Raw genomic sequence first — 13,310 nt, 5'->3', positions numbered from 1 at the left:
CTGTGGCTCCCCATTGATTTGCATTAAGTTCGTTATTCGTGACAAATACTAGAATAGTACTAGGTATCCAGTACAAAGAATCCGAACCTGAATATTTAGTATAACATACATCATAAAATATATATTCTGTATTCTTGTTCAGCTTTTAAAATGAAATAGGTTGTCTCAAATTCTTAAATAGGTAAAATTGTAAACTGCTTATAACACATGAATGTAATGATTTTTAGCTCTATACTGCACAGCACCTTGCCAAGGTTACTGGCCACTCAGTGGTCTTAGAGAGGCTGGTCACCTAAGTAGGGAGCATGTGGTAAAAACAGGTCCCCAATGCTTTACAGCCTGCTCGCACCACTCTGAAGGTGTCTGGGTTACTGGATCAGACCAGCCTCAGTGTTCCTGATACTGCAGAGGCAACACTGCAATAGCTAGAAGCATCAAGTAAGTGGAAAGGAAGGAGTTAATGCCGCGCTACCACAAGAAAATCCAAAATCTGATGTTTATTCAGTCTACGCATTTCAGAGATCAAGTCTCCATCAGGACAAAGAAATCACATTGGACAATGTGATTTCTTTATCCAAATGAAGGATACTTGATCTCTGAAATGCGTAGACTGAATAAACATCATTTTTAAAAGCAACATTTGGATTTTCCTGCGGCTGTGCAGCATTCATTTCTTCCTTTGCACTTACTTGCTATTATCTCTACGTGGGGCTACGTGTGATACAGTGATTTTGACATCTAACAACTTAAAAAGGTGAGCCTTATCCTACTGTTATCCTCCTGGGTTTACCAGGATAAGACCCTAATGTGATTCTCTTTCTCTCCAGCTTCTTCTGATTGATAGTAACATGAGAGAGTGTCCAGTTCGCACTAATGGCATAGTCATGCTGCTTGTCCAAATGTCAATCTTCATAAGCACATCACCTTTTCTTGGCAAACAGGAAGTTGTGAGGTAGGTGAGTGGTGGGCTCCTGAAGACGTAACATGAGTATGCTCTTTTAAGCCACATTCTATTGGCTAATAATGCCAAAGACATGTAGAAATGCTTGTCATGGCAGATAATCAGTTCACCCTTTGGGTCACCTACTTACATCAATAATATACACTTGTTCAGACTTCTGACAATAGCCCTTTATAGTAACACATACAGCTTTCATTTAACAAAATATGAATGGAATACATGATAGTAGAACCAAACACTTACTCTGCCCATTTCTCTAAGTTTTGTGAGCATGACCACAATTGTAGAGTTATGTTCCCATAGCATCCTCCAGAAATCTTCTGTTGTCTCTGCCAAGGGACCTTGAGTTGCTATATAGGCTTTTTGCTGTCTGTTTAATAGAAAGAGAAGATAATGCTGTTACACCTAAGTTGTATAGTTTCAATGCTAGCTTGCAGTATGTAGGTAACATAGGTCAGAAACCAATTTAACATGGTTAAAATATGGGTGCATATCAGGGTCTCTATTAATAGAGAAAAAAACAATACCCATCCATGCATCTATGAAATCAATTAAAAATCACCATAGGGTTTTGTAGTGACCCCAGATGGAGTAACTCCCAATACTTATCACCATAGGGTTGTTTAGTTGGAGTAACACCTACAAACTATCCAGGGATCTATATAATCAATGATAAATCACCACAGGATTTTTAGTAACCTCAATTGGAGTGATACCCAAGCCATCAATCTATAAAATCAAGGACATTTCAGAAAGGACATTTCAAGAGCAATGAGAGACAGATGTAAGAAGGGTTAATGCATAAAAAAAAAAAAATTCTAACAATTTGATGCCTTGAACAGAAAAATTGCGATATTAAGAATTCGCTTCTACTGCAATATTTCTATTTTTGTACAGCTAACTTTACATTAGTGTAATATATTACAGTGTAAGTTTTACTCTATTGAGACTAGACATTCCCTCATCGAATGCATATGCTTATCCCTTGTGTTCAGACTTTATTCTGGTAGGTTTTTTGGTCTTCGGTTACAAATTTGTTAAACAGGAATCCCATGTTGACTTATCTGGTATTATCATTTATAGCTTAAATCTTGGGCAAATTTATGACTGAAATTGTATGTTAGTCTGGTAAATGAAACTAAGCCTTTTATTTGCATTACTAGAAGGTTGCCCGATTCTAACATATCGGGTAGTCTAGAATGTGTATGTAGGGTAGCAGATTGAATAATAATATAATCAGCAAGTCTTGAATAATGATGGTTCATTTCTTGCTCGTTGGTCTCCCGCTGTGCAGCACGCATTGGCGTATTTGACAGTGAGAGACCAACGATCTGAATGGGTAGGGAGCCGGCGTACACTGGTAACCATGTTACACAATTGGATAACTATGCAAAGCGCATTGCTTACTTACCCGATGTGTACCATGGTTACCAGCGTACGCCGGCTCAAGCACACATGTGCCGGGAGCCGGGGGTAAGGTGGTAACCATGGTACACATTGGGTAACTAACGAAAGCGCTTTCCATAGTTACAGGATTGTGTACCATTTGTTACCAGCGTACGTCGGTAAGCTGATAATCATGGTACACATTGGGTAACTATGCAAAGCGACAGTGCTGGTTTATTTTTTGCTTGTTGGTGTCCTGTTGTGCAGCACGCATCGGCGTGTTTGACAGTGGGAGACCAATGATCTGAATGGGCAGAGAGCCGGGGTAAGCTAGTAACCATGGTACACATCGGGTAACTATGCAAAGTGGTTTCCATAGTTACCCAATGTGTACACTGGTTAACAGCGTACGCCGGCTCCGGAACACGTGTGCCGTGAGTCGGGGTAAGCTAGTAACCATGTTACACATTGGGTAACTAAGCAAAGCGGTTTCTATAATTACCCTATGTGTACCATGGTTACCAGCGTACGCCGGCTCCGGCACACGTGTGCCGGGAGCCGGGGTAAGCTAGTGGTTTCACACATCCAGCTTTTCTTGACTTTGTCGGATGCTGCGCGCCCCAGAGAAAATATGGGTCTTTTTAATAAAAATATTCTCTATATTTACTTCTCTCCAGCGATGTTGTCTCCGGCTCTGCTGCCTCCCGCTCCTTATCGCCGCTCATTATACTCAATGAATATTCAGTGCCCTGAGGAGCTGGAAGCAGGAACAGCTGTGACTTCAGTGCTAGGGACCGCATCGCTGGGTGAGTGTACAGCAGAGTATGTGTGTGTGTGTGTGTACATGCATGTGCGCTATGTGTGTATGCGCACGGTGTATCCATGTGTGTCTGCTGTGTGTGTGTATACATGCATGTGCGCTATGTGTGTATGCGCTCGGTGTATCTATGTGTGTCTGCTATGTGTGTATATGTGCTCAGTGTGTGTGTGTATACATGCATGTGCGCTGTGTGTATGCGCTCGGTGTATCCATGTGTGTCTGCTGTGTGTGTGTATATACATGCATGTGCGCTGTGTGTATGCGCCCAGTGTATCCATGTGTGTCTGCTATGTGTGTATATGTGCTCAGTGTGTGTGTGTATATACATGCATGTGCGCTGTGTGTATGCGCCCAGTGTATCCATGTGTGTTGGCTATGTGTGTATATGTGCTCAGTGTGTGTGTGTATATACATGCATGTGCGCTGTGTGTATGCGCCCAGTGTATCCATGTGTGTCTGCTATGTGTGTATATGTGCTCAGTGTGTGTGTATATACATGCATGTGCGCTGTGTGTATGCGCCCAGTGTATCCATGTGTGTCTGCTATGTGTCTATATGTGCTCAGTGTGTGTGTGTATATACATGCATGTGCGCTGTGTGTATGCGCCCAGTGTATCCATGTGTGTCTGCTATGTGTGTATATGTGCTCAGTGTGTGTGTGTATATACATGCATGTGCGCTGTGTGTATGCACCCAGTGTATCCATGTGTGTCTGCTATGTGTGTATATGTGCTCAGTGTGTGTGTATATACATGCATGTGCGCTGTGTGCATGCGCCCAGTGTATCCATGTGTGTCTGCTTTGTGTGTATATGTGCTCAGTGTGTGTGTGTATATACATGCATGTGCGCTGTGTGTATGCGCCCAGTGTATCCATGTGTGTCTGCTATGTGTGTATATGTGCTCAGTGTGTGTGTATACATGTATGTGCGCTATGTGTGTATGCGTCGGTGTATCCATGTGTGTCTGCTATGTGTGTGTGTGTAACCGTACACTGTACAGGACAGTGGCTGCGCCGCAACTTCCTGGTCACATGAAAACACGTGATCGGAGGTTGTCGCGCGGCAACTGTAGTGTACACAGTGCACGGGAGCGCGCCAGATGCGACAAAGTGGAGAAAAGGTAAGCGACAGTGCTGACGTGTGCCGGGAGCCGGGGTAAGCTAGTAACCATCTTACACATCGGTAACTAAGGAAAGCGGTTTCTATAGTTACCCGATGTGTACAATGGATACCAGCCTACGCCAGCTCCGGCACACGTGTGCTAGTGGCTTTTGTCCACTTTGTCTTGCGGTGTGGGTTTCGGGTGCTGCAGCAGTCACCTGGGTGTCGGGCGTCTCCGTGTGGGTTTGGGGAATGCATGCGGGGGGACGGGGCCAGGGCGAGCATCCAATGCGTGAGGGGGCGGGGCCTGGCCAAGCGTCCAATGCGTGCAGGGTGCCGGGGCGAGCGGCCAATCCATGGGGGGGCGGGGCCAGGGCGAGCCGAGCGGCCAATCCGTGCTGGGGGCGGGGCAATGCCGAGGCCAGCGGCCAATCCGCTGGTTGTCACCGTAAGGACACAATTTTGGAGCAAGATAGACAGACAGACAGACAGACAGACAGACAGAATAAGGCAATTATATATATAGATTTGATTAAGGAAATGTTTCTAGTTTTGTATATTATATTGAATTAACTTCCTCCCTTCACAGGACGTTGTTTCTCAGCTCCCTGTAACTATTTACTTTGAATCCATTGGGTTAACCACTAATATGCAATGGTCAAAAGTGACCACATCATCTAAGTCGTTACATAGGAGGAGAGGTCTACCTCTGTCATCCTATGAATTTCACTGTAACCTGATCACAAAGGATAGGGTGGGGACTATGATGTAATGGCAGCCAGAGCCAGCAATCAGGTCTGCTATTTTAGTATACCTAGTTTTCATATGGCGCGAAAGCCCTCTGTTGATAGGAACAAAAAATGCAAAAAAAAACCTGAAGACCAAAATGGTTACTAAACTTAATAAACAATGAAAAGCCATTTTGGAACTTGCACATGTATAACCTATATTTTCATACAATATTACAGGTTAAAGGGTTATTCTACTGATTTCAAAGCAACAGTACACCCCTCCTGAACTGTGTGCTCTCTCACGCTGCAGAGGCACTTTAGCCTCCCCAGCATGGGAGGAGTGTGGAGATCTGGCTAGCCTCAAAGCACATGCAGCTCTATAGCAAACCACTGGATACATTGGTAGCCAATAGCCTAGGTAATGTGCAGTGAACGATAGAATTAAAAATCAATTAAAAAAAAGGTAAATTAAAAAGTTGCTTGATTTTACAAGTACTTTTCAATTCTACTCATTTACGACAATGAAAAATCCCTTTTTAAATGTCCACAAAGTTGACATAAGATGGAGAGATCTGTATAGACTGCAGCATGATAGAACATGCACATGTGATATGAGCAAAAGGAGGAAATCTAGCTAAAGTGTTTCAGATAAAATAGGTTTTCCAGTTGTACATTAGACCTACATGTACAGTACTGACTAAAAGTTTGGACACACCTTCTCATCTGTAGAATAACTGTTAAGAGGAGACTTTGCGCAGCAGGCCTTCATGGTAAAATAGCTGCTAGGAAACTACTGCTAAGGACAGGCAACAAGCAGGAGAGACTTGTTTGGGCTAAAGAACACAAAGAATGAACATTAGACCAGTGAATATCTGTGCTTTGGTCTGATGAGTCCAAATTTGAGATCTTTGGATCCAACCACTGTGTCTTTGTAGAAAAGATGAATGGATGGACTCTACATGCCTGGTTCCCACCGTGAAGCATGGAGGAGGAGGTGTGATGGTGTGGGAATGATTTGCTGGTGACACTGTTGGGGATTTATTTAAAATTGAAAGCATACAGAACCAGCATGCCTACCGCAGCATCTTACAGCGGCGTGCTATTCCTTCCGGTTTGCGTTTAGTTGGACCATCATTTATTTTTCAACAGGACAATGACCCCAAACACACCTCCAGGCTGTGTAAGGGCTATTTGACTAAGAAGGAGAGTGATAGGGTGCTATGCCAGATGACCTGGTCTCCACAGTCACCAGACCTGAACCCAATCGAGATGGTTTGGGGTGAGCTGGATCGCAGAGTGAAGTCAAAAGGGCCAACAAGTGCTAAGCATCTCTGGGAACTCCTTCAAGACTGTTGGAAAACCATTTCCGGTGACTACGTCTTGAAGCTCATCAAGAGAATGCCAAGAGTGCGCAAAGCAGTAATCAAAGCAAAAGGTGGCTACTTTGAAGAATCTAGAATATAAGACATATTTTCAGTTGTTTCACACTTTTTTAAATATTTCATTCCACATGTTTTAAATCATAGTTTTGATGCCTTCAATATGAATTTACAATTTTCAGAGTCCTGAAAATAAAGAAAACTCTTTGAATGAGAAAGTGTGTCCAAACGTTCGGTCTGTACTGTATATAGGTTTAGATATGAAAGATAGTGGTTCATCTGGCAGTTATCTATGGTGTGTAGACATCTTTAGACCTTGACTTGATGGGGTCTTCCTAGGTGGTGTGCTATACTAAATAGTTTCATAGGCAGACTTAAGTCCATCGAGTTTAACCCATAGCCTAACATGTTGATCCAGAGGAAGGCAAAAAACACCATGGGACAGAGAGTAAGTTCCATATTAGGGGAAAACTTCTTTCACGACTCCACATGTGGCAATCAGACTAGTTCCCTGGCTCAAAGCCCAATCACAGAATTTAGTGCACATAGCCAGTAATATATTTTTCCAAGAAGGCATCCAGGCTTCTCTTAAATTTTAGTAATAAATCAACCATTATAACATTATGGTATAATTCCTAATTATTGTGAAGCAATATATGAATTAGACCAAAATAAGCTAATAAATTTATATAGGCAAGAATCGACAGGGGTTCAACCTATATGAAATTTAGTAAAGCTTCAGACAGAATAAAAGAAGTAACAGAATAAGCTGCTTTGGTACAAATACATTTGATTCTAGACAAAGTAATTGCAGCCATTTTAGAAAAATTATTAACACAAAATCTGAGCAAAATACCAAGCAAGATTTATAGACATATGCACATATAAAATTGTTTCCATTTATTACATTGCTAAAACAATGATTTATATGAATGTGCTCATTATCCTTTACTGGCTGGAATGGAAGTTCTATCCAGTTTTACTCCATATGAAATAAAACACTTAATAAACCACTTATTTGAGAAATGTCAAGGGATTAATGGCTGTCACCACATCAATCATATTAACCAAGTCTGGAACTAACAAACTATGTTAATCATCTGTAAATCGCAAGAGGGACTTTTTTTTAAATTCAGGCTATTATTAAAGCCTTATCTTTCCAAACCTCTTAATTACACTGACAGATTACCAAAATAGTGGTCTGAAAAGCTGTTATATTTGCTATAAAAAATTATAAGGTGCTTTTATAACCTGGGGCCAGCAATGTGAGACAAAGTGTTCATGTTATTAGAAAACTACCGTATATAGTTTGTGCATTCCATATACAGAGCTCGTAAGTGCTAATAGAGCAGAATCCTCCCTCAAGTGACCCTATGTTGGAAATTACACCCCTCAAGGTATTTACATACAGGTGTAGTGACAATGTTGACTCCATGGCTGTTTTACAGAAACAAAAAGCAATGGATGTTGATAAGTGATAATTTTAAATCTACCATTGTTGAGCCCAGTAAATTATAGTGCCCAGCGCCTTGTAGTGCCTATACATTTTAGCCAGTTCATGCTTCGGGAGACATGCACCCCGTAAATTAAGAGGGCATCCACACTACAGAAGTGCCAAATATATGGACGCTATATGTAGTTTCGGTGCACTGTGGGGATCAGAAGGGAGACGGGTATTTGGATTTGGGAGCACAGGTTTTGATGGATTTCTTTTTTGTGGGGGTATGAGGCCATGACACTTTTCCAGAGCTTTTGTGCTACCAGTAACGTGGAAGCCACATTTACACGTTCTGCTGATCGGAGCAGAGAGGGAGCCCCCTTCCCCTACAAGCAGATTGATAACGCTTGTAAGAGTTAAACTTCCACGTTTGGCGCTACTACCGATTGTGAGCTTTACAGCAATGATGATTTTGCTGGTGCCGCATGTGACCTGGCATAATCGTAACACCATACATGTTGGCTTTGACTGTACATAGAGAATCAAATGTGTTGTGTTGATTGCTGCTCATGTAAGATGTTGGTGAGCCAGTCCGAGCATGTGTATGTGCAAATATATATGTGTGCAATTCCTAGCTAACGTGGTATGTATTATGAAGAATTTAGAGTTAAGGGTTATATAAGAAATCTCATCTCACTTCATTATCATCTTTTCATCCATGTATCTTATTTAATTGCCAATCAGATTAATGGTAGCATGAATGATCAAAAGTTTTATCGCAGTGTAATAAAAGGGCTTTGCAGCAACCTGTCCAAAGGATTAAAATGCTTGTTATGAAAGGTCTGAATGTCAAAGAATGTGATGTGGATAATTAAAATCTATCAGGTAGTCATAGAGTAGAATGAACAAAGTGAGCAATGTACCAACATACACATGTTTTAAGTAATGTCAAATGTTAAATGTTGAGAGTTACATTATATACCTGACTCACGAAAAATTCTGTTTAAGTAACTTTATATTGCTGTTTAAGGGTTTGAATTTGACATTAGAAACCCACTTTTCAGGTCATATTTTAGGTTACAAAAATGTAAAGGTATTTGATACTGTATAACACATTCACAAATGGACGGGAAATAAGGTTTGTGCTAATTTTCCTCTCTCATATTTGGACTTGACTCAAGTTTTAAAATGCTAATTATAAAATGCACATCTACTAAAATCGATTGCTTCTCTGTGAGATTTATTAACATTCCATTAAATGCATTTTTTTTCTACATTGATTTTTATCCCTAGTCAAAATTTAGAAAATTCATTTAAAAAAAGGATAACATTTACAAAAGTATACATTATAATACGTTTCTGAAGAGGTTCTGTCATTACTTTTTATCATGTTAAACTGACCTCGTCATGGAATAGTGCCTTAAGAGCTGAATAAAACTTTGTTTTTATTTTTTTTATTTCTCATCCCTGTTGCACCCATATTAGCTTGTAACTTTTAGGTTATAACTTGGGGTAAACCTAACTGGACATCACCATAGAATCTTTCCATTGGGCGTCTACTTCTTCCTCTTTGTCATTATACCAACCATAAGCTGGCAGCAACATACAAAGGAAAAAATAACTCACCACAACAACTGCAAAGTTAAATTGACTACCATAACACTTACCTGTAGCCATCAATAAAACTGGCGTTGATATAGTCAGAGCCCTCTACACCACGGATCGGCTGTAGACATACCCTTGTGGACTCATATGGCATAATATTAACAAGGCGGTTTTTGAATTTATTACATGGAAGATTGGCACTGATAAACCGTGACGTGTGAGCTTTTGAGCTTGCGAGGCGCTGTAAAAGAGAAATTACTTAAAAACTGGGAGAAAAAAACACTTCAAGCAACTTTTAAAAACATATATAGGAAAAATAACTTATTTTTTATCACAACTATTTTCATGATAATTTTAGCCACACATTTTGACTATCTGCCCACCTATCTGATTCTTAGCACTAACTGAATTAACAGCCCCACAGTAGAGCTGGGAATTGGGACAGAAACAAGGAAGATACAATACAGCTGCTACACAGTTGTGTAAATTTAGCCGTATACTGAATTTTTCCAACAAACTTACTGTATAAATCAATCTATTCTACTATTTAATCCTACTCTTCAACATGTTTCCCATACATTACACAGCATTCCCAACCTGACAGTTTTCCTTTACACATTTTCCATTGAGAGGGGCTGAAATGCAATACTAGACATAAAGTATGGACAGATTGGCGCTATAAATGAAGAAAAAGAAGAAAAGTATTTGAATACAACTAAAGCGTCATCAAAGTACCTTAAATTCTAACTCCATCCCTGTGACATTCTCTCCAGACTCTATCTGTGTCAGCTTTTGAATATATGCATACAGGTTTCTAGCTGGCACTTCGGTATTTCCACATGTCACTGCCTCCAGCAGGGCATCATGGATAAAGATATACTGGTCCTCTGTTTGAACCATATAATTCCTCTGAGCTCTCATTAAAGTCACATGACCATAAATATCTACAGTCTTTTCATGCCGTATCCTCTCCAGCATGGCATCTATTACAATAAAGCAGCCCGTTCTGCCCACTCCAGCACTGGAAGAGACAACAAAAGAGAAATGCAAAAATTAACAATGAAGTAAATCAAAGCAGTATTTATTTTATAGTCATCAATAATAGTGAAAAAAATGGGTTAGTATCAACCAAGCAATATGTTATGAGGTCCAGAAATGCAACTAAAGTGGGTTCAAGGGTTGAAGTTTCACCTGGGCCCTGCAGCTTTTAAAAAGGTCCCGTTGACTCATATGACAAGACCTATACTATTAGTTATGATAGTTGAGAGTCCTGTTGGAGATTTTTGCATTGGTGTCCACAAGCTTAACCTATAAGAAACCTTTTTTAGCACAGCTATTGGCTTATTGTCCCAGGTCCACCTAGTCATCTATCAACTGCCAAAGGAAGTTGTAGGGTCCACACAATTCATTGTGTCAATGAACCTATCTTTATAACATCCATAAGCTCTAAAGAATATACATAAAAGGTGTGATTCTTAAAGTACCGGCACACATAACGAGATCGCTAGCGAGATCGCAGCTGAGTCACGGTTTCCGTGATCCCGTTAGCGATCTTGTCATGTGTGACACCTACCAGCGATCAGGCCCCTGCTGTGAGATCTCTAGTCGTTGCAGAATGGTCCAGGCCATTTTTTTCAAAGGCGATGTCCTTCTGGGCAGGACACATCGCTGTGTTTGACACTGTGTGACAGGGTCACAGTGACTGCTGAGATTGTTATGCAGGTTGCTACTGCGACCTGTATTGTTCCTGCATCGCTGGTAAGATCTGACTGTGTGACATCTCACCTGCGACCTCCCAGCGACTTACCTGCGATCCCTATCAGGTCGCATCGTTTTCGGGATCGCTGGTAAGTCGTTGTGTGTGACTGGGCCTTTATAGAACCAGTATGTGGTGGCTTTATAAGGATGAAGATACAGCATGAATATAACAAAAAGACACAAGCAACCAGGGAAGACAGACACCTCATACAAGAGAGCCCAAGCATTGAAATGAGCAACAAAAAAGACCAGTGATGCTGGCTGGACAGCGCAGTCATAGTGCATCAAATCTCTCTATTTCTATTTCTATATATACTGTGTCTAGGTTCTCCATCAGATATTTAAGTGAGGTTATACCGTGGATATTATTTTGTTTTGTACTGGAAATTAGCTATTTAAAGATGACTACAGCTAAACAACTATTATAGGAATAAATAGGATATTGTGTTATTGGAAAAGCATTACTTCTTTTAGACTATAACTAATACTTAAAGTCCATGGCAATGCAGGGCTCTTTCAATAGAAAGGAATGGTTTCAAGTTGTTAAAATTGGGGCTTGTACATACAATGGCAGCAAAAGAAGCTTCGTATTAGGGAATCTTACATGACTTTATACAAAGGAATGGCTTTGCAATGTGAACAAGACTGTGACAAAAATGGTGGCCGAGCCTCTGCTATCAAGCTGGTAGCATTGATGAGGCTAGCAAGGAACCAAAATGAGGGAGCGTCTGATCTCTGGATCTATCCTTCAATTTCAGGAGATTGGACACTTTTCCAGCAAAAAATGATAAATTCGGGCAGGTGACATTTTTATTGTGGGCGTAATGTAATACCTACAATGTCATAAATGGCATAACCAAAGCATAAAGATGAAAGATTGTGAATATATCAGAAGCTGCAAACATAAGTTTTAGGTACGTTAAATCCTACAGTAGAATCGGTGAAATACAAAAAAAGGAGGAAAACAAGGTGGCACTCACCATCCCTTTAATAAAACCTTTTGCTTATGGGCCTTAAAAACATGGAAGCAGGTGTAGGTAGAAGGCAATGTGGACGACGGACGTTTCGTGCAGAGGTGCGCTACAACAGGACCTGTTGATGCGCACTTGTGGGCAAAACGGCCGTCATTGACAATGCTGCCTGCTTCCATGTTTTGAAGGAACAGATATAAAAAGCTTTTTTAATGGGATGGTGAGTGCCACCTTGTTTTCCTCTTTTTTTGTTACTTGATGCCATCTATTTGTCAAGGTAGAGTACCATTTTATCCCATAAGAAGTCGGACTTTGTCTCTATACCCGTCACTTCAATTTATTATTCACCCAATGGTGGCGGGCTTTATCTTATACACATTTCATAAACACAGCTCTAGCTTCTAGCAACATAAAATCGATCCAGGGCCAAACATCTTTACAAATAACCCTACGGAGAACGAATGAACTAATCATCATATTTTAATAAGCATTCTCCATTTCCACCTCCAAAGAAGCATTGTTATCCTGATGGTAAGTTGACAAAGCTGTGTAGGTAATAGGCTATTATAACACTCCCAGATTTTCTTTGGCATTAATTATCTATTAGATCTCATAAAACATATGGCCAGGAATTTGCTAATAAGAAAAAAACAAAAAACTCCATAACGAAATGCTTTTTATTCTTACTAGAATTTTCAAAGCTAAATACTACTTTGTGTTACTTGGCCAATAAAGGGACTCATCAAACGATAACAGGAGCTGAAAAGAATAGCATCTTAATTAAGTGCAGATCCTCCGAGTGCTCTAATATGAATTCACGCAAGTCAGTGTCATAATTAAGACTGCTTGGTACAGCCATGAAAATGCTAACTGATACCTTTGCTAATGGCTTCAAAGAGATCTCACATAATAAGATGTGACATACCAGGATGACATTTACACTTTTGCCGCAGTAACCCAGAAATGGCATTAGTCACTGTTATCTGATCATTAAGAGAGAAAACCACAGGGATTGGGGTTTTGAATTACTGTTGTTTCACATAGTAATCATTTTTAACAAGTCGTCTCACCAAAGTCTGGTATGCATAGTAATGAATGATTCTTCCTGGAGCACAGGATGAATCATTACTATAGCACATTGTTCTGTAAAGTGGAGCCG

At 40.4% G+C, this 13,310-nt stretch overlaps 1 protein-coding gene across 48 annotated transcripts in view; it reads right to left on the bottom strand.

Annotated features, from left to right (window-relative positions):
- Nucleotides 1-13,310, bottom strand: part of PTPRD (protein tyrosine phosphatase receptor type D) — a 507,941-nt gene that overhangs the window by 13,386 nt on the left and 481,245 nt on the right. For all 48 annotated transcript variants that reach the window (XM_075317015.1, XM_075317121.1, XM_075317166.1 and 45 more), the window contains 3 exons: nt 10,158-10,443; nt 9,485-9,663; nt 1,205-1,331 (listed from right to left, as the gene is read on the bottom strand). In XM_075317015.1, the coding sequence (XP_075173130.1) occupies nt 1,205-1,331; nt 9,485-9,663; nt 10,158-10,443 (592 nt within the window). The remainder of the gene's footprint in view (nt 1-1,204; nt 1,332-9,484; nt 9,664-10,157; nt 10,444-13,310) is intronic.

Source organism: Anomaloglossus baeobatrachus, chromosome 1 (assembly GCF_048569485.1).
Source record: "Anomaloglossus baeobatrachus isolate aAnoBae1 chromosome 1, aAnoBae1.hap1, whole genome shotgun sequence".
NCBI classification, from domain to species: Eukaryota; Metazoa; Chordata; class Amphibia; order Anura; family Aromobatidae; genus Anomaloglossus; species Anomaloglossus baeobatrachus.
The sequence above is the reverse complement of the archived record's forward strand: the minus strand, read 5'-3'. Positions and strand labels throughout refer to the sequence as shown.